The 27,507-nt window shown below is 39.0% G+C and overlaps 1 protein-coding gene across 2 annotated transcripts; it reads left to right on the top strand.

Moving 5' to 3' along the window:
* The first annotated feature begins 189 nt into the window (after positions 1–189).
* Positions 190–27,505, top strand: fam120c (family with sequence similarity 120C). Of its 2 annotated transcripts, none has more exons than XM_022677378.2 (16): positions 190–1,929; positions 4,230–4,476; positions 4,594–4,676; positions 4,783–4,911; positions 5,039–5,141; positions 6,045–6,118; positions 6,226–6,512; positions 7,527–7,773; positions 12,380–12,551; positions 15,329–15,578; positions 15,701–15,815; positions 19,061–19,270; positions 19,360–19,576; positions 20,166–20,301; positions 20,456–20,516; positions 20,769–27,505. In XM_022677378.2, the coding sequence occupies exons 1-16, from the start codon at positions 1,393–1,395 to the stop codon at positions 21,051–21,053; spliced, it is 3,153 nt and encodes a 1,050-aa protein (XP_022533099.2). In that variant the 5' UTR covers positions 190–1,392; the 3' UTR covers positions 21,054–27,505. The 2 variants fall into 2 exon arrangements, with proteins under 2 accessions (XP_022533099.2, XP_022533098.2); XM_022677377.2 differs by having other exon boundaries at positions 20,453–20,516.
* Positions 27,506–27,507: the final 2 nt, after the last annotated feature.

The following is a 27,507-nucleotide window of genomic DNA, read 5'->3' as shown; positions in this document are numbered from 1 at the left end:
ATTCCTCCTGTGTCCTTTTTTTTTTTTTTGAATGAAGCGATCCTTTTGGTTTTGCCTTGCCATCAGGGGTCAGTCACTGGTTGGTGGTTCAAGACGTTTGGTAGTTGTAGTTCTACACTCGGCCTCATTCGTATCTGCGAATGCGTCGTTAGATAGCTTAAGAACTACACTTCCCATGATCCACACTCCTTCTCCTCCCACTCCGCTCCTCTTGCCTCCCTCCTACTGTCTGCTGCTGGTCCGCGGGGAAGTCGCAAGATGGCCGACGTCGCTTGAAAGTATGTTCCTCTCCTCAATATGAAGCCGTGAGTGAGACAGAGAGCGAGGGAGCGAACGTTTAGGGTTTTTTTTTTGTTTTTTGTTTTATTTTAGTTTTTACTTTTACTTTGTTTGTTTTTTTTAGTTCGGTTTCATCGTCCACTTCATTCCGGATCGGCCCCTGCCTCGGGATTCTTCTTGGCTAGCTTAGCTAACCTAACGTTAGTTTGAGTCGTCAGTCACACCGGGCTCTGGCTAGCTTAGCTAACGGGCTGCGGGGACGTTAAGCTAGGTTAGCAGGCTAGTTAGCTAAACTCGGACTGTTAGTTTCACCGCTGGCTACAGCATCGCGTTAAATCAGTTCTAGCTGGAGTTATTTAGCATTTTAGTCACACTTAGGTTAACTACTTTACGGATACTGTGTGTTCACATCATAGCAGGGACTGTCTGACTGAGAGCTGTTCAAACACTATGTGCTGCACGGACTAGTCGCAGTTTCATGTCGCTAGCATGTAGGATTATCTACAGTTTTTTTGGGATATTTTCACCGCCGTTATCGATTACTGTACGTCGTAGAAGTACCGCCGGTCATGTTTTCCCACCGAGTAACTTTGTAATAAACGCGAATAGTCCGTAGTTTGGACAGTATTGTTGGCATCATACCAAAACACAGAGAAAAAAAGGAGGAATGGCTGCACACTGCACACACACACGACCAAATAACTAGCTAGCTAGGTTAGCTAACTGCACGATATAGCCCCACTCACAACTTTACAGCATAACACATCATATTTGGTGGGTGGGAAATCAGTTTATTGTAAACGTTACCCGGCTTTAAAAACATTAGCTAACTAACTAGGTTAATTAGCTAGTTAGTTAATTAATCTAACCTACCCAATTGTTAGTTAGCTAACTAGTAAGTGAGCTCGACTGATTTGAGCACGTATCTACCCAACACAAATAATAACTATTAACTCTTTTAGCAGGAGCACGATATCTAACGTAGGCTAGCTACCTGTTAGTTAGCTTAGCTAGTGAAATACTCCACACAGACACAGAGACAGGCACGTTGTTTATTTTCTGAGACTTTGAGTCAAGTTAAACAGGACACCGCTAGCTAACTAAAGGTGTGCAATGGGAGTGCAGGGCTTTCAGGAGTATTTGGAGAAGCGCTGCCCTGGGGCGGCGGTCCCCGTGGACCTACTCAAGCTCGCTAGAACAGCAGGCCGACAGCCTCCACACCACCACCCTCATCCTCCGCACCACCACCACCCCCATCCTCATCACCCCGGCTCGCTGCCTCCGCCCCCGCCGCCGCCGCCCGCGCGGATCCTGGTGGACGCAGACTCGGGCCTCCAGCGGCTCTATGGCGGCTACCAGACCGACTGGGTGTGCGGCGGCGAGTGGAACGCCATGCTGGGCTACCTGGCGGCCCTGTCTCAGGCCTGCCTTTACCAGGGCGGCCTGGAGCTCGTCGTCGTGTTCAACGGCACGCTCGGCAAGGAGCGCTGGCCTGAGTGGGCGCGGCGGGCGCAGGGGCAGCGGCAGACCGCGCAGCTCATCGTCAACCACGTCGGCAGCAAGGCCACGCCGCCCCCGCGAGCATGGTTCCTGCCACCCGCCTGCCTGAGCCACTGCGTCCGCCTCGCCATGTTCCGCTTCCGCGTGCGGGTGAGTGAGTGCTGGAAAAAACAACCTGCAGCTTCTGCAGTTCATGGATCAGTTTAGTTAATAGACAAAAAGCTATATCTAGCTATACAACAAGTTAGCGTAGCTGTTGTCTAGCAAAGTAACAAGCGCTAAATTATTGTAGTTAGCTAAGCTAACGCTAGCTAGCTAGTATTCAACAGGTTAACCTAGGTATTTAGATGTATAAAGCTTCTAAAACATATACAACTAACGTATTTGTTACTACTTAGAGTTCAAAACATACAGCTCTGGAAAAAAATGAGAAGTTTCTTTGATTTTACGAAATTGAAAACCTCTGGAATATAATCAAGAGGAAGATGGATGATCACAAGCCATCAAACCAAACTGAACTGCTTGAATTTTTGCACCAGGAGTGGCAAAAAGTTATCCAAAAGCAGTATGTAAGACTGGTGGAGGAGGACATGCCAAGATGCATGAAAACTGTGATTAAAAAACAGTATTATTCAACCAAATATTGATTCTTTTTGTTTTATTCAAATAAATAAGTGCTCTAAGTGACTATTTTTATTTGCAATTTGGGAGAAATGTTTCCGTAGTTTATAGAATAAAACAACAATGTACATTTTACTCAAACATATACCTATAAATAGTAAAACGAGAGAAACTGATTCAGAAACTGAAGTTGTATCTTATTTTTTTCTGAGTTGTGTATAGCTGTGTAAGAGTGTACGTAATACAACCATACAGCACTGTGCAAGAACTTGAATTAAAAAACTCCTTATCTGGGAAGCAAGTGTTTATTTGCTCAATAAAACTCTAATAATATAGTTAATACTAAACCTTCATACAAGAAGTAGTGGATTTATGCCACTGTGTTCATGAAAACTCACCTAAAGCTCACCTCACTGTAGTCAAGTGTTATTTATAGATTTCATCCAACACCTGGTTTGGCTGGTCAGTGGTGGGCGAAGAGATTAAACCATGTGCTTGAGTGAGAGTAGAGATATTCATTAACCTATATTACTAAAAGTAAAAGTCCACTTTAGAGAGTACATGCAAATATTTGATATTTACATGAACTTGTAATAGTACAACCATGATTTATAATGGCTCTGATGTCCTTTTATAATTATTCTAACAAGACTCTTGCTTTAGTTGAAAAGAGTTAGTATTACTCTTGATTTACCAGTCGTTTAAGATAATGTCATTAAATAGCAAACTATTTGCATTAGGTAAAGTGTCTCTAAACCTGTTTACGATTTATTTGCATCATAGTTACATATGTACATTTAATACTGTAGAAACTTGCAGCAAACACTGGTTTACAAAAATGTCTCTTAACTGTATTCCAGCTTATATTACCAATATTCCATTCTGAAGTATGTTTTTATACACACAAGCCAAAAATGATGACAGATTTCACTTGATATACTGGAGTATGAAGATGTAGTGGGGATAAAATGAAAAGTTGCCTAAATGGAAATACTTTAGTAAAGTTAAAATATACACACAACCACTTGGGTACAATAACACATTATTTTACATTTACATTACATTTAATAAATTACAGCCCGGCACTGGGTTTGCCAAATCACTTTTGTAATGATTTTAATTTGGTGAGCATGCTGACTAGAGTCATCCAAGAGGAATCTGGATTAAGCTTTGTTTTTCAAACTAGCTTCCAAGATCTCATCTACTTGAAAATGCAAAAAATCATGTTACTTTTAACTGTATTCGTATAGAGTTGATTTTTACTAGCAAAATATTGCTATTGTCAAGATGAATAATATTAAATGGTTTTGTGTCTAGATGCCCTAAAGCAATGTACATCTTTGGATAACATGTTACAAATTAATATTGAGTATAAAATTCTAGTAGTTCGATTTTTTCCCCTATCAGTTAGTAAGGGATGCTCAGTACAAATCTTAAAATCACAGGAATTATAGAGCAAAGCTTATCAGTGTGAATAAAGTGCATAAGTGCATAAATACCTAATTATGTGTGGTTCACAACATTTTAGATAAGGATGCTGAATACATATCTAGGTGTTTGCTAGAATTATTAAAGCGTCTGTGTGTTATCAGTTAAGATGATCTTTTAAATTGTTGTGTAAGAAATGGATGTTTGATGCACCTTCAAAGCTGTATTTAGTAATTAGCCTTCTTACATAAATGTGTGAGATCTTAACTAAAAATATAATGGACATTTATCTGCAGATTCTCTGTATGTGCTGGTGCTGTTGTAATAGGACAATGGGGCACATGGAGCCTCATGTTTTACTGAATTTCTGGGCTGAAATCTACCTCCCCTTCTTGCTTTAGGTGGTACAGACACTTGAGGACCACCACCAGGAGGTGCTTTCTCTGTACAGAGACTACGGTTTTCAGGGCCTGATTGCACAGGACTCGGAGTTCGCTCTATGCAATGTCCCAGCCTATTTCAGCTCCCATGCTCTCAAGCTCTCCTGGAACGGCAAGAACCTGACCACTCATCAGTACCTGCTCTCTGAGGCTGCTCGCCAGTTGGGTCTCAAAACCCAGCATCTGCCCATCTTTGCTGCCCTGCTTGGTAAGAATTATTTATAGTAAGCTAAAAAGCCCTGGGTAACGGCTGACTTCTGATTCTCTTGTACCTGATTCTGAATTGTGCTGTTTTGCCTAATCAGAGAGCTTTCCCCCCCCCTAGGGAACCACATTCTGCCAGATGAAGACCTGGCTGCCTTTCATTGGAGTCTCTTGGGTCCAGAACACCCTCTTGCCTCCCTTAAGGTTTGTTCTCCACTGTTTGTTAAATTTCAGATTAATACTGATTGGTCTTCTAGCTAATCAATATTATCCTTTGTTGTTCTTATTGTTGTTCTGCTGCTCATTTCAGGTAAGGGCTCATCAGTTAGTCCTTCCTCCCTGTGAGGTTGTGATTAAGGCTGTATCAGATTATGTTGCATCCATCAAAGATCTTGGGAACCTGGATGCTGTGGCCAGGGATGTATTTAAACAGTCTCAGGTAAAAGCATATTTAATCATCTTGTCATATTTTATCATCATGGAGTTGTCCTAATCAAAACAGTGTGCTGTTAACATTGAGACGTGCTCTATTTGCCCTAATTACACTGTCTTTCTCTCTTGCACAGTCTCGGACTGAAGATAAAATCGATAGGTTTAAGAAGGCAGTGGAGTATTTTTCAGCGGCCAGTAAACCAAGACCTCTTTCAATGGGACCTTCTCCTTACCTCTGTAAGTGTAATTCATGTGTACATTGTAATTTTTCTTGTGGTACTAAAAAAACAGGTATCTTTTACCACATTTGACCAAAGGTCACTTAGTCTTTATATAAAACTTTCTACTATTTATTGGCCAAGATTGGAATAAAATAAATTTTGGGCGGATCTAATATGTTTAAGTTGATAAATAAAACCGATATGCAAAATTGATGGGGAAAATATTTGTTCTGAATTTGTTTTTGTGTTGACTTTAATACACCTTGCTAGGGCTGGGTATCATTTCAAAATGTTAGATATTGGTACAGATGCGAAACTTTGTATTTGGTTCCGATACCCAAACAGTACTTTGTTCAATACCTTTTTCTTAGTTGTAATCTAAAATAATATTAAACAATATTTTTCATACAATTAGCATGTTTGTGGTACTTTATTAATAACAGAAAATATTGCTTGGGCATAAAAAATATCTTATACATATATTTTATTATATACAAATATTTTTCATACGCATATTGCTTTATGCATTTCAGCCTCAAGAGTCCTTTTAAAAACAGAGACAGTGTGAGAACAAACGCCTGAGACAGTAGTACAGCGGCGGCGTGTCAACAATTTGAATGATCACTCCGAATGCACTCATCGCGTTTCTTGTGTGTGCTAGTGTTGTTTGTACCTTACTGTGCATGCTCTCCGTGTTTGGCGTGTTTCGTTCAAAGTATCAAAAACTGGCAACAATTTATTTTTCCTTCAGTACTCTGTACTACCGAGACATTTCAGTCTGTGCTTTTTTGGTATTGAATTTCGATATTCAGCCCTTCACTTTACTTGTGAAGCCCTAGTCTCTACATGTATGGATTTGTTCAGCATGCTTAATTTAGCTTCTGGTTCAGAATCTGAACTGTGGTTTGATTGTTCATAGTTCCAGGTTTTGGGCCTGGTCAGTTTGGCGGACCTCCTGGCCACATGGGGGCAGTACAGCCTGGAAAAGCCCAGGTAAATATTATAATTTTTTTTCTTTAGTTTGTGTAGTCTTTTCCTTCTCAAGTGTTTTTTTTTTGTTGCATTTTTATTACAAAAAATATTTTTGTATCTTCTTGTAGTTTGGTCCACCCCAGGTATCAGGTGTTAAGGTGCCTTATCCAGGTGGGCCCTACGGACCCGGTCCGGCCTCTGGTCATGCCCTTCTATTCCAGAACCCACCTCCATCACTGCAGGAATGCAATGATTCTTCTGTTGGGAAAATGGGCTTTGCTGAATGGTCTGCTCCTTATGATTCCGCTCAAGGTGGCAACCGACTGCCCAACCACCACACAGCAGCTCCCTCAGGCCCTTCCCCCTCACCGTCTTCTTCCTCAGATGGGGAGGAGCAAAATGACACCAGCACTAAGTAAGTTTACTTCTGAACAATTCAATGCTCTGTTCTTTTTTTTTTTCTTTTCACATGGCTTTATTCTCCTCCATTCTATTCTTGGCAGAGCTGCTCTAAAAATATCCCAGAGGCAACACCACCAGGAGGTGGGAGAATACGTGTCAAATTCCTTTAGTTCCCTGTTATTTTATTGCTTTACCAACAATGAGACGTTACCTTTGTACTTATACCTTTGTGAAATAGCTTGGCCATGTGAATGAGGCTTGTGTTGAAGCTATTTTGCTCTAAGTATATGACCTTTCCCTTTCATTCTGCTCCATGTGTTTCATGTGCCAGTGCCAGTGCATATGGGTGTCACCAGTGAGCAAGCTGGTTAATCAAGCTCAGACAAATCTGTTTGGGAGTAGGTCAGAAGCCATAATATAAACATAATATAAACATAAATCATTTATGTTTAGTATAATGTTGTCAATCAATCATTTAATAAAAAACAAATATCTGTAAATGTTGTTTCTGTTTTGTGAATAGCAATTTACCAAGTAAATTCAATTAAAGGAGAACTATATGTAAAGATATATAAGATATGCCCCATATCACCCAGTCTAAAGAGTGTTTGGACAGACGGTTAGTACTATATCATGTTTTACTACAAGTCCAATTTTTTCCTCTATCAATAAAAAAAAATCTTTCACAAACTACAGTACATCAGTAAAATGCAGAATATTCAGTGCATACATATAAACTGCAAACATAACCAGATATAAGAAAAATACCCTTAAAACTACGGTAAATAGAAAAAAAAGACAATATTTTTATCATTATTTGGATTTTTTTTATTACTATATTCGGGTATGTTTGCTTTTTCAAAAAATGTTTGGCAACCACAGGCTACATTGATAAGTTTCTTTTCCATGTTTTTTTTTTTTTTTTCTTCATATCTTGAGTTAACAAAGTAACTGTTTACAGCACATAGAACAACTATAGAAGCATATTGATATAAGTGTGTTGTTGCTTTCGTTCATTTCTCTACAGTCATTTGGCCGACAAGTCCTCTAGATGGGAAGATCCCAGTGGCCGTGGAGGAGGCTCCTCCGGGGACGGTCACCAGGGTAACGGGAGTGGGCCATCTATTCCATCACTGCTGTCCATGGCAACACGGAGCCACATGGACATCACAACCCCACCCCTGCCACAGGTCAGTGCGGAGGTACTGAGAGTGGCAGAGCACAGACACAGGAGAGGACTCATGTACCCACAGATCTACCACATCCTCACCAAGGTAAACTCACTGGCCTTAAGCGTTCACTCGTATTACACTCCCATTATGAGCTGCATTGTCGTTCTCCTCCACCTTTCATACAAGTCCCTCAACACCGTTTTTTGTTCCTTTCTTTTCAACCCCAACAAAATGAATGGAAACTTAAAGGTGTGGTCAGACCGGAATTTCACCTGGATGTTTTAGCTGGGTTGGATGGGAATCAGATTTTAGCCCTTGGGTGACCCACGTGATGTCATTTTTTTTTGTAGGAAACCTTTTAAAGTGCAAGAAATGGCAAGTTAGATGACACTGGGTGTGCTTGAAATGGCTCAAAGAGTTTGACATTGTAGCACTTTTTGGGGGTATCAAGTGTACAATATGTGTGATTAATGTGTGAATTTTTATTTTTTTAGCACAAGTATAAATGCATACAAGAGCATAAACCACTCGTGCAGATTAAGCCATACACTCTCCTTTGATTTAACGCAGAGGTATAATTCGGCCATAAGAAGTAGTTAGGAGTATTTTCACTGTGGACCTCTACCTGACTCTGCCTCACTCTGCATCCTGTATAGTTATCTAACGTGAGCACAATCTGCAGCATGAAGAGTTCTCTCTGTTGCTGTACTCGGCTAATGCAATTTGTTTTCTTGTTATTCAAGATATTATCGCAGCTTTTTTGTGAAAAGCCGCATCTTAACAATAAAAATGTGATATTGTACAGCCCTATTTGGGAGGGCTAGAAAATGCATAGGCTGTTGGGAAGTAAGTGTTCATGGCAAAAGTGTGTTAATGTTACATACTGGATTCCTAAGCCAACTAAGCTACTCGTGCAGACTAAGCCATACACTCATCATTGACTCAACACAGCTGCATAATTCGACCTTAAGAAGTAGTTTGAAGTGTGTGTTCACTGTGGACCACTACTGGACTCTGCCTCACTCTGCCTCCAGTATAATTATCAACTAATCTAATGATTATTTTTTCAATTAGTCAGAAACAGAGATTTAAAAGGCATTTGAATATGTAGATGTTGTTTAATTTTGGGAAGTACTGATATTTAGTGATTAAATATGTAATCTGTTGTGTTTGGGCACTTATTTTTAGAGTCACAGATTAAGTTGAGTGTAAACTGTGTGAGTGAGCCATTTACCCACCTCCCATTTGTACTTTTACAAATTAACGATTAGTCAACAATGAAATTTGTAGTCGACTAATTTAATTAAATGACATTGTCGATTATATTAAGACCTCTTTTTGTTGCTGTTCTTGACTAATACAATTTGTGTTTGCTGTTATTCAGGATTTTATTGCTGTTTTTTTTTTTTATTATTTTATTTTTTTATTTGTATTGTGGTAACAAAAAAAAACAAAGTATTGTATATCCTTTTTTAAGGAGGGCTGAAATAGCACAGGCTGTTTAAGTAATTGTCCATGGAAAAAGTGTGTGTTAATGCCACATGCAGGATTCTTGTGTATTCAGGGAGTAAAGTGTGTTTTTTTATGTGTTTGTACTGCTTAACATGTACTGTTAGGTTGAGCAGTTAGCAATTGCCTTCAGTTTTGTTTAATGTTGTCTCACAGTAGGGATTCTTAATGTTATAGAAGTGTGTGTGTGTGTGTGTTGGGCTTTTGGTCTAGCTGCTGTCTATAGACAATACTGTTGATTGAACCTGTTTGCTTGCTTGCTTATTAGCAGTCACAGTTGCAGATCAACAGCTCAGAGAAGTGCAATACTTGAAAAAAAAGATTTAATTTAAAAGTGTAATTTAGTAGTAGATAGGAAAATGTTTATTCTATGAACGACTTTCTTCAGTTGTTTTTTTTTTCTCACTGCTGCCTGAAGAAAAGCTGTTTAACCGACTTGAAGTTAATCGGCTTCCTTAGATGCTGTTAATTACCCTAACTGACTTCTTCAGGTGCTGTTAATTAATGCTGATAATTAAGTGTTAGATACAAAGCTTTGAGCTCTGATTTGAACTGCTACAGATGCCAGCTAAGGGAATCAGCAGCAAAAGAGATGTGACAGAACTTCTGATGATTGAAGAGCAGTGGTGCTTGTGCTGCTACATTCTGGATCAGTTAAAAGGGCCCAATGGCACGCTTTGGAAGTACACCGCTTGAAGTGGCCAAACTTTCACTGAGTCAGACTTAGAGCACAGGCTTGGGACAATTGCTGGTCAGCCAGATTAATTCAGAATTATACCTCTCTGCAGCTTCATACAGAATGACCAAGATTGTGGTATTATACTGGTAAGAGAAAGTGAGAGGATGTTAAATTACTAAGACCGCAAGTATAAAAGGAAGAGGACCCAGCACTGGGCCTTCTGGGACTCCAGTGGAAGCTGTGCTTTGCAGTCTTGTCTGATAGAAGCACATCAGTCATTTATTTAAAAAAAAAAAAATCAAACATGTTTTTGCTTTCCCACCACTAAAACATCCCACTACTGCCGCTTTTTCTTCCACTTCTCCTCAGAGAACATAAAAAGAGTTGTTTTTCAGACAGTCACATTGCTGTGTGTTGAATATGTGAAATCACAATTGAAAATGTCAGATTTAGGCTGTTTTTTTGCTACTCACTCTACCAAAAGAACATTTTACCCTCTAAACACAGTCTCAGTGTTGTGCTGTAGCTAGGGCCCTAAATAATTCATTTTATTTTTGAGCTAATTCTGTGGTGTTTTTGTTCTGTTCATTTTTTTCACATTTTTTAAAACATATATAAGGAAAATACATGGAATAAAAAAAAAACAATAGCAAATTGCAACTTTAAATTTATTGAGGCTGCATTAAATCAGGAAGTCAAGTAAAATAAAAAATAGCATTGCAATTAATTTGAATTCACCTTTTAAAATATAAATGTTTTCAGCATTGTGTTAAATGTATACCAATGCCCTGTACATCTGTAGTTTAGATTAATGGTTTCTTCAAGATGGGGGTGGAAGTAGCACTCGGTTAGCTTCAGTGTGTACCATTAAGAATGAAGTATTAGAATACATTCACCCACAAAGGCCCACATCAGTATGCTATTCATTATTTAAATAGATTAGGTTTTTTTGGACATCGATACAGTTATACTCAAATATAATACATGTAATGTGCCTTGCCTCAACAATTAATTGGACCAGTATATTTGTTGATCCTGATTTTGCCTTTTTCTTACAAAGGTGTGTTTTAGACTTGATTGTGTGATTAGTGCAGGTATCTTTTTCGTGTTGTTTATTATACGCTGACCGATCTTGCAGAAAAAAACTGTTGGCTGGATGTATAAATCATTAGTATACTGCAATACCCTGAATTTTGCTGTTTGGACTGTATGTTTTAGATTATCACACCAGATAGCCAGCTTTATGCAAACATAGTGATACATATGCATGCATCTACTCAGAAAACAGAGTCATTTCAGGATTTCTAGTACTCACAGTTATTAAAAAATAATTGTATTAGCAAAATCATTCGATGACATTCAAGCAGAACACAGCTTGTTTCTAACTAATTTGCTGAGACTTTTGCCTGTGCTAAAGTTGTTTCATACCTCACACGTTTTGACGTTTCAAGTCTGTCACATGAAACGTAAGTGAATACAATTGTTTGGGATATCAACATGCGTTTTGCTGACACTTGCTAGAAAAGTCAGTCTTATAGCTGTGTGCTTAATCATGTCTGACATTCCCTGCACATTTTAGAGGTTACCTTGCTTTAACACACCCTTGCAACTCCTGAATAGGCATGTTAATGTGCTGAGTAGTCAAATCAAGTGTGTTGGGAGAAAGGAAAGCAATTATTGAGTAGAACTTTGGATTTTTTTTTCACCAGGAGAGACATAAAGTTAACCAAAAGCAGTGTGTAAGACTGGTGGAGGAGAGCAGGCCAAGATGCATGAAAACTGTTTTTTTTTTTTGTTTGTTTTAACCAAATATTGTTTTAAAACTTATTAATAATTAAGCATTATTTAATATTTGAAAGCTCTGCATCTTTTTGGTATTTCAGCCTTTTCTCATTTTCTGTAAATAAATGCTGTAATTGACAATATTTTTATTTGGAATTTAGTAGAAATGTTGTCCGTAGTTTACAGAATAAAACAACAATGTTCATTTTACTCAAACTTTTACCTATAAACAGCAAAATCAGAGAAACTGATTCAGAAACGGACGTGGTCTCTTAATTTTTTTTTCCAGAGCTGTATTTGCAGTCTTGGGCTGATCCTGATGTAAAGTGTAATATTTCTGTAGTTTCTGTACATTTGGGGCTGTGCACAAGCCTACACTATAGTCTCTTTTATCTGTATTGCTATTATTTTTATTAGACAAAGTAATGTTGAGTAGAAAGTGTACGCATTATCAACTTTGTCAGTTATTTTTAAGTAGTTAACGTTATTGTTAACTTTGTTGCTGTGATTGTGGGGAAAATGCTGATCCGTGGGTCTGTTGCCTTTTATCACACTCATGAATGATAAACATAGGACTAAAAATAGCCATTTAATTGACAATTTAATCCATTGTCCATTATTTCTTTAAAAAAAATACAGAAAAACATAGTTTGTAGTAGTAATGTCACCTTGCTGTCTGTTTGGATTCCTCTTTTTGCTCACTGCTCACCCTGCTGTTGTCTGTGTTGTATCTCACAGGGGGAGATGAAGATGCCAGTGTGTATAGAGGACGAGTGCAATCCCGACCTGCCTCCTGCCTCTCTACTGTTCCGTTCAGCCCGGCAGTATGCCTACGGGGTGCTGTTCAGCCTGGCCGAAACCCAGAGGAGGCTGGAGAGGCTGGCCATGCGCAAGCGCACTCCACTTGAGGGTGAGTGAGAGAGAGGGCAGCTAAGTAAAGGTAGCTTATATCCTACTAATTGCTGGTACTTAAATTTTTACACACTTCCCTCAGTTTGTGTCAGTTGAAATTATCTCAAATAGCATTGCTTAGAGGGCATGGACGATGGTGATGTAAACTGTTATAAGAGAGAATTAATAGAAACAGCAGTGAGGCTTTAAAGATGATAATCGACAGGAAATGGAAGTGAGAGAGAACTACATGCCTAATAAAATACTCAAATTACAATGAAAATCTGACAAAAAGCATAAATTGTTTTGGGTAATAGGATTTTCAGCCTTTTCAGGCTGCTGTGCCTGTGCAGATCTCCATAACTACAAGGGGCTTCCCTGTTGCATGTTGGCTACTCAAGCTGTAACAAGGAATTAAATAAGGATAATTGATGGCTATAACCCTTATACACCACAATTCACAGTAACACTTCAAATATTCACTTTTGATCAGTGCCGAAGCCCATCAATGATATTTGGGGAGGCCAGAGAAGACCTTAATTCGGGCAGTGTTGATTCTAACCTTGTATGGCACCATAGGCGTTGGATGATTTGTGTTCATTCGCTTCTGCACATTATATAGTTAAAGCACTAAACTAAAGCAGTAATATTTCTGACTTGAGAGGGCACAAAACATTCTAATAAATGGCATTAACTGCCCCTGCAAATGCCAAATCTATTAAATCCAAAAAGAGAATTGTCTTGTAGGTTTACCTGGGTGTTATTCTGGCAACATCATGTCATTCCAACAGCTTTTGCTGGTTACCTGAGCGACCACAGAGCTACTGCGAATATAGAGTTATCAGAATGCCAAACACTTGTCTTCATCTTCTTGTTCACACTGTGGTCAACCAAAGAAACAGAATTAGAACTGAAGAGAGTTGGCAAGTAAAAAAATAAAGTCCAGTAGTCCTTTCTAAAATAACCAGATTCATCCACTCAAAAAGAACAACAAACCTTTATGCAAATTTTATTTAAGGTCCTTTTTAGCATGGTCAGTTCAGTTACATATTGTCACTAGAGAGAGAGAGAGAGGTTCACAAACCTTGTTGTCACTTTAAACCTTAATTAATCTTAGAACTAAAATTAGTGTATCCACAATAAGTGTGCAAAAGACGCGGCCATCTGATCTCATTGACATGCAGATATCACCATTCCATTCTAGCACATGGGTTGCTGCCCGTGTCTCCCATACCTCAGTCCACCACTGAAGACCAGGCTAAATGTGAGAGGGTCTGCCAAAGGACTAGTACCTGTAAAAAGCAGTCAGTTGGGGTAGGCATGATGTGAATGGAGCAGAGAGGAGTGACGGGGTTTAGACAGACATGCTAAAAGGTCTCAAGCCCTTGCAGACCTCTACCCTAATGCTCAAAGTGTCAAATATGAAAGTATGAACTTACCGTATTTTTCAGACTATAATGCGCACTTAAAACTTTAACTTTCCCAAAAATCGTCTGTGCGCCTTTTAATCCGGTGCGCCTTATGTATGAATTTTACCAGTTAGGTTGTAAGGTGCAGTAAAGCCACTCTGCTGAAGTATAGAGTTATACAGGAGTTTCAGTTTAGTTCTCCAGCACCGGGGCTGGAGTAGCATTAGCATTAGCCGCTAACCGCTATTGCACTGCTCAGAGGTGAGTATTATCGGCCTGTAGCGTGCTGCTAACCCCGGCTAGTACGGCTGAAGCAGTATTAGCATTAGCCGCTAACTGTACTAAGTGCTAGCTCTTTAGCCATTCGGAAGTGAGTATTATCGGCCTGTAGTCTGCTGAAGTAGTATTAGCATTAGCCGCTAATCGGACTAAGTGCTAGCTAGCTCTTTAGCCATTCGGAAGTGAGTATTATCGGCCTGTAGTTTTCGTGTTTACCATGTTAAAACAAGCTATGTTGGTGAAAACCGCTAGCTATTATCGCCCTGGCTTACCGGAACACTCTGGGTTCCTCAGTGTAGCGCTGTTGGGCAGAAGCACTTTACTCACCCAAATAAACAGTTGTCAGTCTTTTTTTTTTTTTAGTTTTTTTTAGTTACGGTTTTGTTTACTTAGCTTAGCTTTACTTAACTTAACTTTACTTAGCTACCCCCCACCACCACCCAGCTGTGAGACCTGCTGAATTAGAAGTTCCTTAGAGTGTCTCCTAAAATGAGCCTTATAATCCAGTGCGCCTATACCAGAAAATATTGATTGTGCGCCTTTTAATCCGGTGCGCCTTATAGTAGGGGTGGGCGATACGGCTCTAAAATAATATCACGATATTTCAGGGTATTTTTGCGATAACGATATACTTTGCGATATAGGAAAACTAAAATAATTCATTAATTTCAGGAATATAGTATAATAGTATAACAGAATAATCATAATGTGGGAAAATAAATAATATAGCATAAAATAATATAATGCAGCAAAAAATATTGCAGAATATTTAGTCCATGCATATAAACTGCAAACTAAAACAATTATACAATAAATACACCTAAAGCTTCACAGTAAATAGTAGACTACTTTTAAGACAGAACAGCCCTATTATCACAATATGGATTTTTAATATCATGATATTTCTGTGTCACGATATATTGTATACGATATAATATTGCCCACCCCTACCTTATAGTGCAAAAAATACAGTAATGTTCTGTGTACTTGCTGTAGCGTTATGTGTTTTTTTATAGAAATCACATTATGGTTCTGTTAAAATTTAAGAAAGTCTTGACTAAGTACATTACAGATATATTATTTATGTTTATTTATTTTTGCTTCCCAGTGCCTCCGGTCATTGTTAAGGAATGGTGTGCCAGCAAAGCCAAGTCAGCTCTGACCCCGGAGCTGGTTCCAGCACTCTGTTTCCGGGAGTGGACCTGTCCCAACTTGAGGCGTCTGTGGCTGGGCCGAGCCTCGGAGGACCGCAGCCGCCGCACCCGTGCATTCCTGGCCTGCATGCGCTCAGACTGCCCTGCTCTGCTCAACCCTGCCTGCGTGCCATCCCACCTGCTGCTCATGTGCTGTGTCCTCAGGTAGCCAACTAAGTGTGGAGGAGGGCGCCTAAACATCTTAAGCCTGATTTAATGAGTCTATTAAGCATTGATAATTCAGCGTGATGCTTTTGATACCGAGAGACGTGTATGTTTGTGTACAGGTATATGATGCAGTGGCCTGGTGGCCGCATTCTCCAACGCCACGAGCTTGATGCCTTTTTGGCCCAAGCTGTGTCTAACCAGCTCTATGAGCCTGATCAACTCCAGGAACTCAAGGTAGGTGACAAACAACCTGTACTAATTTATGCTCAACCTCAGAGCACAGCTCTACAGGTGCTGGTCAACGAATTAGAATAATTTGAAATAGTGCAATCATGAAATTCTTTGAATGCATTTTTTGTGCAGAAAGCAAATCAGGTGTTCACCGCACCTGTCCTACTCGTTAGACTAATCACAGAACTCGTTACCTGGAAATAAATTTGCTCAGCTGAGCTTTCCAAAAGGCCCATTTAGGCCATTTAACTGTGACACTGTTGTTTTATTGAATTAGAATAATGGAGAAACCGTTTCATTGAATTAGAATATTTTTTATTATAATTACAATCATCACTTTCTCAGTATTTTGTGGCTGCCCCCTTGGCTTGTATGACTGCCTGAAGTCTCCGCGGCATCGATTTGACCAGCTTGTCGCAAGTTTCCGAACTCACAGCTTCCCAGGCAGTGGCGATGTTCTGCTTCAGTTGGTCCAGCGTAGTAGGCTTTCTGTCGCGAATTTTCCGCTTGACGATGGCCCAAATGTTTTCACTGACATTGAGGTCAGGCGAGTTGGCCGGCCATGCCAAAACTTCAAGCTGTTTTTTAGTGAACCAAACTTTGGTCGACTTTGCCGCATGAGCCGGTGCAAGATCCTGTTGAAATATGAAGTCTTCTTCGCCGAACTGTTCCTCAACAGTCGGAATCAGGAACGTTTCCAGAACATCTTGATATACGGCAGCATTGACAGTCTTCTTGAGGAAGCAGAGTTTCCCTACACCTCGAGCGGACATGCATCCCCAGACCATAACGCTCTGGGGAAACTTGACGGATCTTTTCACGCACTCGTGGTTGTAGGTTTCATCACCACGACGCCAGACACGAGGACCTTGGTCACCGAAGGAGATGCAGAAGCGTGATTCGTCACTGAAGACCACTTTCTGCCAGTCTTCAGCAGTCCACTCGCCGTGTTCTTTGGCCCACTTCAGCCGTTTCTCCATTTGTTTCTTGTTCAGCATCGGTTTTACTGCTGGAACGCGAGATTTGAAGCCGAGTTCGTGCAGACGACGGTAAGTGGTTGATCTGGAGACGTCAGCGCCGGTCTGCTTGTTCCACAAGTCGGTGAGCTCGGAAGTGGACTTGAACCGGTTGCTGACTGCGATCTTTCTCAGCTGCTTGTTGTCGCGAGCAGAAGTTTTTCGGACGCCGGAACAGTTGGTGCGCTTGCTGCAGTTTTTCTTGAGAGCTTTGCAGACGGAAGACTGGCTGATGCCGAGCTGCTCAGCAATTTTAGTTTGGGTCAAGCGTTGTTGGCGAAGGGCTTGAATTTGAGCCACTATTCCGGTTGAGAGGTCGCGCTGCTTACCCATGATTGATTTTACAACTTAGAAATTCTACTCAACCCTGACTTTATACTGCACAGTGAACACTCTTCACAGAAAACAAAAATTCGAGCATTTATTCTAATTCAATGAAACGGTTTCTCCATTATTCTAATTCAATAAAACAACAGTGTCACAGTTAAATGGCCTAAATGGGCCTTTGGAAAGCTCAGCTGAGCAAATTTTTTTCCAGGTAACGAGTTCTGTGATTAGTCTAACGAGTAGGACAGGTGCGGTGAACACCTGATTTGCTTTCTGCACAAAAAATGCATTCAAAGAATTTCATGATTGCACTATTTCAAATTATTCTAATTCGTTGACCAGCACCTGTAGGTCATTTGTTCATTAATAAACTCTCAAACACTAATCCTAACATCGGGTCTAAGAGTTTTCTCTGACCTTCACCTAAAGCACTAGGGCTGCCACAGTAACTACTTCAGGGCTGCAACTAACACTTTTTCGAGTAGTTGATTAATCTGTCGATTATTATTTTTAAAATTAATTGATTATTAAAAGGATAAAAAGGAACTATAGTTAACAATAAAATATAATTTATTTAAAATGTATTTAATATATTTGACCAGATATTGATCAGAAATGAAAGATTTTAGAGAACTGATGTTGTAACTATAAAAGCAATACACAACCTAATAATATTAAAAATGAACAACAGTGTATGTAACATTAAATATACACTTGTTCGTGACTCTCAACCTTAGTCAGAAAAGACCTTGAAAAAGGCTTTACGTTTAATATTAAAAAGGTTTGGATTGATTTTCTTTTACTCTGAATGTAAGTGCTGGCACTCGCCACTCCCCGAAAACCCAACTAATTGATTGACTATTAAATTAGTTGGAAACTAATTTATCAGTTTAAAAAATATATATTTTTAATATGTTATCCCAGAAATTACTGCAGTAAACAATATTTAAAGGCAAGGCAATTTTATTTGTATAGCACACTGGCAATTCAAAGTGCTTTACGTAAATAAGGAAAATGCATAGAAAAAGACAAAAAAATGCATTTTATGCCACTGATAATGGTCATTGATAATAATAAAATAACAATAGTTACGTTACAAGAGTATTGAGTCTACATTATTAATGACATTAAAACATTGTAGTTAGTATAGTCGTAGGCTCTCCTTGCTGAGAAAGGCATAATGAACAATATTGAGGTCAGCTAAATTAATAGAATATGATTATTTCATATTGTATGATAATTTGATGTTATTAGTAACTGGCCTACAGATCACTAAATAAATCTATTACTATTATTAACCTGGTATTTCTAACAATGGCAATTATTACATTATTATTACATTAGTCTCACACACAAAGTAGACCCTGAATAAATAAAAAAAACAGAGGGCAGTGTAGAATGTGGTATAATACACTCTACATGTTTGCATCATTCTCGCATCAATTTTCCCACAAGTGTGCTTCTCACGGTCCTTGGTGCTAAATTCTGTCATCAGAATGAGTGGGTGGAAACAGTTGGTATGGTGTGGTGAGTAACATTTGTGCCCTCCATGTGGCAGGCTGGGGTTCAGTTTCTCTCCCAGGCTTGAACATTAGGCTGCATTAGCCTCCCTCCGCAGCATGAGTAAAACTGTAGGTCGTTCTGGATTAGAGAGAGTTCTCTGCCAAAAGACATAAATGTATTGTGATTTAAGGCACTGTAAGGACAGAAGCAGAGAGAGCAGTGGAGACAGCAGGGGGGTGTAGAGTTGAATCTGATCTGTTAAAGTAGGAGGTGGGCTGTGAGAAGCTGGGAGTGAAATTGGAATCATCGTGAGCAGATGGGTTCTGTCAGAATTGGATGATATTTTTCAGGCTGTCGATTGCATCGCCTGCGCTAATGTCTGTCTTTGCCTTTCATTGTTAGGTGGAGAAAGTGGATAACCGTGGAGTTCAGCTGGCCTCCCTGTTCATGAGTGGCGTGGACACTGCCCTTTTTGTGAATGATGTGTGTGGGCAGCCTCTGCCCTGGGACCACTGCTGCCCATGGGGCTTCTTTGATGGGAAACTGTTTCAGAGCAAATTGGCCAAGGCTACCAGAGACCGTGCTGCCCTGCTGGACATGTGTGAAGGCCAGGTAAGTCTTTTGACCCTAAAGGATCTGTTCTCTGATTAAAAGTTAAATGTTGTTTAAAATGTCCTCCTCTTCTCCTTTTGTTCTGGCAGGAGGAACTTGTGTCTCGCGTGGAGAAGATGCGACAGGCCATTCTAGAGGGCATCAACCTTTCACGACCCCCTCCCCCACCCCCACCTCTGCCACCCCCAGCGTTCCTGCCTCCTGCTATGGTGCCACCTTTCTACCCTATGCACCCACTGTACCCACCACGGCCCTTGGGTTCAATGCCCCCTCCGCACCACCAGCACCGGCCAAGAGCCTTCCCAGGTGAGATCACTATTAAACTAAAATTCTTGATTTTTTTTTTATTGATTTTTATTATTATAATAAATAATCTAAATGCTTGTCAACCCCTTGCTTTTTTTTAATCAGATTTGAGTCACTTTTATATGTGGTCCTAAATCAGATATATATATTCAATCCATGGACATGCGACATGAATGTGACAGGTTAAATTTAAACGCTACAGGCTTCTCTCTTGTACCCAATTAGCTCAAGGTGCAGCTGTGCAGCTATAGCTGCACAAACAGCTGTCTCGTCTACTGACTATTGCGCATGCGCACATCACGATGACTATGCTTAAACGATACATTGTGCAGCCCTAAGGCAATTCATGTAGATTAATTATTACAGAACATGTAATTACACATTTTTTAAAAGCACTAGTATTTAGTAAAATGTATTTTAAACGGTGCACATCTATATATACACATATATATATATATATATATATATATATATATATATATATATATATATATATATATATAGTATTTTCTTATTTATATACACTCCTTATCGGTGCTGTTCTGTTGTCTTGACTGTTTTATTATTGTTTACTTTATTCGTCTTTTAGGAATCCAGTCTATACCGCCTCAAGGTGGGAAGCTGGAGATTGCTGGTATGGTTGTGGGTCAGTGGGCTGGAAACAAACCATTGCGTGGCAGAGGGGGATTTAACATGCAGGTGGTTTCAGTGGGAGGAGGGAAAGGGTGAGTCTACTTTTAGATATCTCTGTTAATCGCTGTTTATGTCCCATGCAAATTATGACAAATTAAAAAGAGCTGTGATAAGAGATTGTGTACATGTAAAGAATGCAGATGCATTGGAACTGTTCATATTACAACCTATTCTTTGTCATAGAAGGGGTAAAGAAATGACGCCAAAAGGAAGGGGAGGGAAGAAAATTACCACCAACCGAACACAGGTAAAGGCTAAAAGATGAATGTAACATTTATTATTAATATTTTATGTTTGTATTTATTCTGCAATGGAAGTCTGAAATCATCTTCTATTAAATAATGTTTGTGTAAATATTTCTGTAAATTATGACAGATTGTTTTTGTTTTTGCCATTTCTGTAAATAGAAGCACAGTATATGGAGACGTTGCAAAAAAAAATGCTAGTTATCTTTTTATCCTTCAAATATATATATATATATATTTTTTATTGCCCATAGAATCTCTCCTCATCGCCCCCCTCTACCAGCCCCCCGAAGCTGGCAGAAGAGCCCAAGACAGTGGGGCGGCCCTCTGGAACTGGTGAGAGAGCTGGGGGCGTGTCCCAGCAGCTGAATGGCAGCTCTTCAGGAAGCGCCACTGGTCAACCCATTGACCTGCCACCACAGCCAATCCAGTGTGCCTTAGCCAGCAGAGACAACCAATCAGGAGATGGGGTAGAGGTAGAGGCCCCTTGTTGCCTTGACGACTGCCCATCAGATGGTGCACTACAGAAAGAGGAGTAATTACATCCCATAGTGTAATGAGAATGATTGCGTTGAGAGGGAATGATCCAAGTTCGACTGCCTTTTCCTTGCAAAATATGATAATTAGGGCACAGTAGCCACTTTGTGTTGTCATAAGAATAATTTATGATGTTGCAGATGCTGGAAACTATAGATGGACAGTGTGAGAAGGAGTGCGGTCTGCGTGTCACCTTAACAGCAGGTTCTGATTTGCGACTGAGCGAAGTTTAAAATCACAACCTTCGATTGCACTTTGCACTGAATCTTCGGATTCTGGATCTCAGCCTTTCCACTGCCCCATCAGGGTTGTAGCATTGTGACGAGCTCTCAGTCTTTTCACCTTTCTAACATTTTTTTGTTTGATTTTGAGACATATTAGAACATCAGTGTTGGTTGTATATCCGTATGATGGCCTAAAATGGCTACCGTCAGCCCTTGTTGCCCAAATATTCTATTCCGATTTCACCCACCTACTTCATTTAATTAACGTTTAGCTGGCAAATTTAAGAGCAGCATCATTTACTACCCTGATCTACTCCCAAAGTGTGTTTTTGAACCGACGTTTAGTTATCCGTCTGCAGAAAAAAATAAATAGAAAAATGTATAAAAAAAACATTTAAAAAGAAGAAGCAGTGCTCACATGACCAAGGCTGTAGATCACACTAGCTCCATCGTCATCATGTGTCTGCAAAACTGACAACGATTCCTCGTGATAATTTAGTGTACTATGTCTTTACTTTTGTCCCCCTTCTCCTTCCTGCTCATTTTGTGGATGTAATTAGGGCTGGAATATTGAATTATTGGAATGACTATTGGTATTTAAAGCGACTTTATGTAGTATTTCTTCAAATAGCAGCAAAAACAGCATGTTACATTAATCACAATAGCAAATTTATTGATTGAAAAAAAAAAAATTAAGTGTCTGTCAGAGGAGATGATTATAATAATTTTTTTTAATGCCCTATTCACTTTTAGATTTGATACCATATGGTATCATGATCAAGCCTATAAAGCCCTATTGAAAATTGGTTGCGTTTATTAGTCAGTGTTACCAATGGGAATAAGAGAGAAAATGCGTATGTAGATCTTAGCGCCACGCTGCACATACATATATTCTACATTGCTGTTAAAGGGACACGAATCACGAATGAAAGCTGTTGTGCTCGGTCAGATATCAGCTTTTATTCATTATTAGTCTCGTTTACACTGATGTATGCCCCCCTTTTAATTGCACAAAAATGTCCTTTTCTTTAGTTTTCTTTTAATTTGTTTTATTTTAATGAGTATTGTTAGATCCCAGACAATTTTTCCAGCGCACCTTAAGAGTTGGTTTTAATCTTGATTTTGTTGTGGGAGAATGCAGGCAGGTTGTCTCAGTGTGTGAAAAGCTGAATTCACACATGGTGGTTTACTTATTTCAACCCTGAATAACCTGCCACTGCTTCAAGCACAAGGTCGGGTTCACTGTTCTCTTGGTGGCTCATGAAGTCCAGGCTCAGAGAGAGTGTGAGAGATGTGAGTGTGAGTCAGGAGCAAGGTATTGCTTTTTTTTTAGCAAGCACCACGATTAATAGCTTTGTCTCTCGTGTAGTCTTGTGACGGTCTTTATTTAATTTTAATTTATATGTTTTTTGTTTTTTTTTATTATACCCCCTCCCTCCCCTTTGAGTCCCCCTCTCTCTGCTGAGTAAACTCTGCTGAGTGATCCCATTGGTAGAGCTGCTAACATTGTACTATTATATTAAGAATTTTTAAGCACTTTATGCCCGAATATGATATGCAAGCCCAAAGCCAAACTTAAAAAAAAAAAAAAGTAACTACTTTCAAAAATTGATTGTATTCCAACATAAAGCACTTGTTATTTATGTTTCATATGATTATAGCACACTTTATATTCTATAGCCACATCCAGTTCTCAAAAGTAGCCCAAGAGTTTCCTCACTTTCTTTCGATGGTTTAACTGTCTTTATTTGCGTTTCTCTTGCGTGGCACGTAATAGAAATATATATATTCCAATGGATTTGAATGTGCAAACAGAGTGCATTGGAAGCAGCACTTTGTTTTAAAACCAGAAAACACACTGGACTGTTCTTAAACCAGGATAAAGAAGAAAAAAAACAAGACACAACAACACAAATTACAACTTCTGGCAGAGTTAGGGAGAAAACAGAAAAAAGGAACAATATATGGAGAAGGAACCATCCATAGTACCATTTGATATCTTAGCTGTTTGTATATATATATACTGTAGATTTAATGTATGTGATCTCGGTGCACGATGATGCAGTGGAGTGATTTTATCAATGGTTGGGAATGCACACGGCCCCCGTCACCCCGACATCTCCGCTATCTCCGCTGCTATATGAAATGTCACTTGATGTGTAGACACATTTCAGCTCAGCTTTAAGGTTTAAGAGTTTTGAGTTTCACACTAATTCACTTATTCAAATTAGAGGTGGAACTTTTCCGACACTTGTCATCTTATGCTTATGTCCTCCCTTTGTGCCTGACATGTACAGTACATGGATTGCTCTTGTGCACGTGCATTCACCCACCATAGCTAAAATCATTTGAATTTTGTAAAAGTAATTCCTAAACAGCAGATGAGAACATTTTTCTTGTGACACGATCAACCAACAAAGGAGAAAAAATAAAATAAATAAATAAAACAACGCGCCTCTAGACCTATCGTAACATTCGTGACATTAAGCTGTACGTCGTCTGGTTTTCGTGACATTACGCTGTACGTATTGTCTTGTTTTTTGTTTTGTGATGGCCCGTGAAACTTGTGCACTTCTTCAGGAAAAGCACATTTACTGAGGCAAAAATGGGCTCGAACAAAGCCAGAGCACAGTAAATGAAGTTCTCTGGCTTGCAACCATGATTTGACGTTTTGACGATCTGACACTTTTCACATGAAGGGGGTGGGAAAACTCCCCCCATCATGTGCAAGTATACGTACCTTCGAGGATATTAGGGATGATGTGAGTGAGCTTAAAAGTTGTATCCAAGGACAACTAATAATACTACAGAGGAGAAAGAGGCTTTTCCAATTATGAAGTTGTTTTAATCAGAAACTTTATGGATTACCTGTAAGCATGTCAATAAGATGCACCTTATTTTGTTAGAATATAGATAAATAATGGTTTATCTTGTGCCACAAAAATTATATCAAAAGTTATATAGATCAAATAATCACAGACATCCATATTTATGTTTGTATATTAAAAAAAAAAAATCCACAATTGTGGAAGCCCCTACAGCTAAATACCAACTAAGAGTATACCCCCTCAGAAATCTAGTCTAAAAATGAGCAACATTTAACTAAATAAGTGTTTTATCATTGGTGGGTGTCCAAGCTCAGTTTCTTAGAGAAAGAGACAGCGTGACAATACTGGACATACTTCACAGAACTGCAACAAATCAGGACTATATCTTGACTGTGGCATTGCAGCTAGAGTACTCAAACTAGTACCATAGTAAAAACATGTTAAACAAACAAACAAACAGACGTCAACCTTAGGTTGTTTGTTGGATTTGGTTAAATGAAATGAAATGAAATAAATCAATTGTTCAGCCGTACTTCTGACGGATGGATGGATAAATGGATGTTCCATCATCCCTTCCATCAACCCAAGCACGTGCTAACAACTACACAAACACACAGATACACACATCCACACATCTATATACATGCATATATAAACACATGTGCACGCACACACACTTACTTACTGTAGATCATTTTTATGTTCAGTTTTCAGTTTTTTTGTTTGTTTTTCCATTTAAGATAGATACAAAAATTCAAGTAAGTTCTCTTTAAGTACAGATTATTATTATTATTAGCGTAGAAAACCAGTTATTGGAGTCTCACTTAGCTTAATTTTTAGTCTCAGCGATAAGATATATAAATGAAACATTTAACTCACAGACAGACCCAGAAATGGATACAAACACCTGAACACAAACACACACACACATATAGATTGTTTTCTTTTAGAGATATCAGTTAGAGCAAGAGAAAAAAAAACTTGTAATGCAGTTTCACGTACGTGATGCATTATCCAGACATTTATTTGTGTCTTTTTTTTGTCGTTTTTGTTGTAGTTGATTTTACTTTCAATGCTTAAATAAGGGATTTCCAGAAGCGTGGCTCCCAAGTTACCCTCTGCAAACCACCTTCTTCTTTCCCTGCTTTTATGTATTCTCTTTTTGACTGTTCTAACGTCTTGCTTTCTCGCCATTTAATCCGACATTTGTGAAGAGTTTGATATACACACAGAGAGTCCCACGTGTACGATATTTTACAGTATTAAGTATTGTTAAGGGATGTATGTTCTGATTTCTCAATTAGAACCAATGTTTCTATCGTTGTATGCCTTGACCCCGTTTTCCTAATCATTAATTGATGATTGATGGTAAAATAGAATACGCTCTGAATTAATCAACCACATGGCAATAGTCGATGTGTTTGTTCATTCAGTTTGCCGTTGATTTTAAAAGTCCCCATTATTCGCTCTTGGATATAGGCTACTAATATACACTCCCAGAGTTCACATACTTGCTTGCTTTTTGTGATTTTACTCTAACTTAAAGAATCCTATATTCTTCCTCACTTTAAAACAAAACTAAAAAACACCCCGCAACCTGTTCTTCTACTTCTTCTTCGTCTACTTGTTTCACCATGTCTAGCCTCTGTCATCTTCTCTGACCATGGTTCTGTTTGTGGACTTTCTTACTCGTACTCCAGTGCTGTCTCCTTACCCCGTTATACTAACAGTAAAGGTAATATTAACAGTAATAATCAGTCTTATAATCAGTCTGTATGTAATTGTAGCCAGAAGTTTGGAAACAAATGTTTTCATTGATGAACAAAAAAAAAAGAAAAAAATCTAACCTAACCATCTTTGGTTTGAAATTGTGGAAATTGTGTTTCTCACTTTCTTTTATTTTCATTTTTTTATGTTATTACAAGTGCTACTTCTTTGACCGTCGCTACAGTTAGTATTAAAATACGCTTAGCAGAAGTAGATATTTTTCAACTGTAATGATTGCAATTTTACCTATACCTTACCTTTTCATGGTATATGTTTCAGACCACTTCACCATTATGATGTAATTGTAGCCATCAGACTAAACCGCAGCTTTGTCAACTGTTTTCAATTACTTTAATTAATCAGTCAAGATGATTTTAAAAGCTGATGAAGTCAGCATTGACCATTGCATCCTTGCACATATGTAATAAAAAAAATCTATATAAAGAAAAAACAAAAACAGAGAACGTTCTCTCTGCTACTAAAAACCAAAGTGCATATTACCATATTACTATTTGTCAGTTCTTTAGTTTCTGGAACCCATACTTCTACATTTAAGTGATCGAGATTTTAGAATACATATTGTGGGTCCATATTACAGATATTGAATGAAGGAAATATGGTGTTTACATCTTTCTGGTGAAAAGTGGCTGAGTTGTGTATCGTCCGGTTTCATTGCTAAAAAAAATATATAAGAAAATTAAGACTTTTTTGTTTGTTTTTGTTTTTAATCCTTTTTCTGAAGTTGAGCCTTGGACGCAGGTTTCGATACAGTTAAATCCTACCACCCCTTACTGAAGTCACCCATGCACTTGTAATGTCCTTCTGGATGATGTAGCTTCATCAGTAGTCATGGCTAGGTTAAATGTTAAAAACACGTAACTGTAAACAGGCTCACACAAACGAACATGTACACACGCACCTAAAGCTATTGTGAGGAGTTTTTTGCCTGTGCATTCCTGTAGATTCGTGTCTGGAGCTTAGATTTGATTCTTGCTTTGAAACTGTTCCCCCTGTATCCTAGCTCTGTAGCCCTTCACTTCACAGGACCACCTGCTTGGTTTTGACTGGTGTTGTAAGGTTTCGACCCCGTTCTGATAACAGCAATGTGTTGTGTACAATGGTCCACCGATGTCCATCCTGCTTTTGCTGGATGAGTGCCCGGCCCCTCGACATTCTACCCTTACTGCTTCTTACAGCATGTTGCCCCATCATGTCCTCAACAGTCTCCAACCAGCCCCATTTGTAGGCAACACATTCTGTCGTCTGTTCTTGGAAAACTGATCCATTCATCAAGACAAAAATGCATTGATGCATGCATCAAGGTGTCCAGAAGAACTTGTGTAGTGAAGGGTAAAACTTCATTATTATTATTATTGCTGTTATGGTTATGATCGTTATTAACAGTTTCTCATTTTTAGTATAAAGAAAGCACCAGATTGTTTTGGAAAGAAACCTTTTTTATTTGTCTTGCTGTTGTGGTCTGATTTCACAATGCATTGAGAAGAAAGCCAAAAGGCTGAGAGAGAAAGAGCGAGCGAGAGAAAGAAAGAGAGAGAGTCGAAGTTGGCAGTCATGTTTGTATGGTTGGGAAATGACTTACAGTGCTGAAATAAAATTTATTCTTTTAGTAATTTTTT

Source organism: Astyanax mexicanus, chromosome 13, assembly GCF_023375975.1.
Source record: "Astyanax mexicanus isolate ESR-SI-001 chromosome 13, AstMex3_surface, whole genome shotgun sequence".
In the NCBI taxonomy this organism is placed as follows: Eukaryota; Metazoa; Chordata; class Actinopteri; order Characiformes; family Acestrorhamphidae; genus Astyanax; species Astyanax mexicanus.
This window is presented reverse-complemented; position numbering and strand designations above follow the sequence as displayed.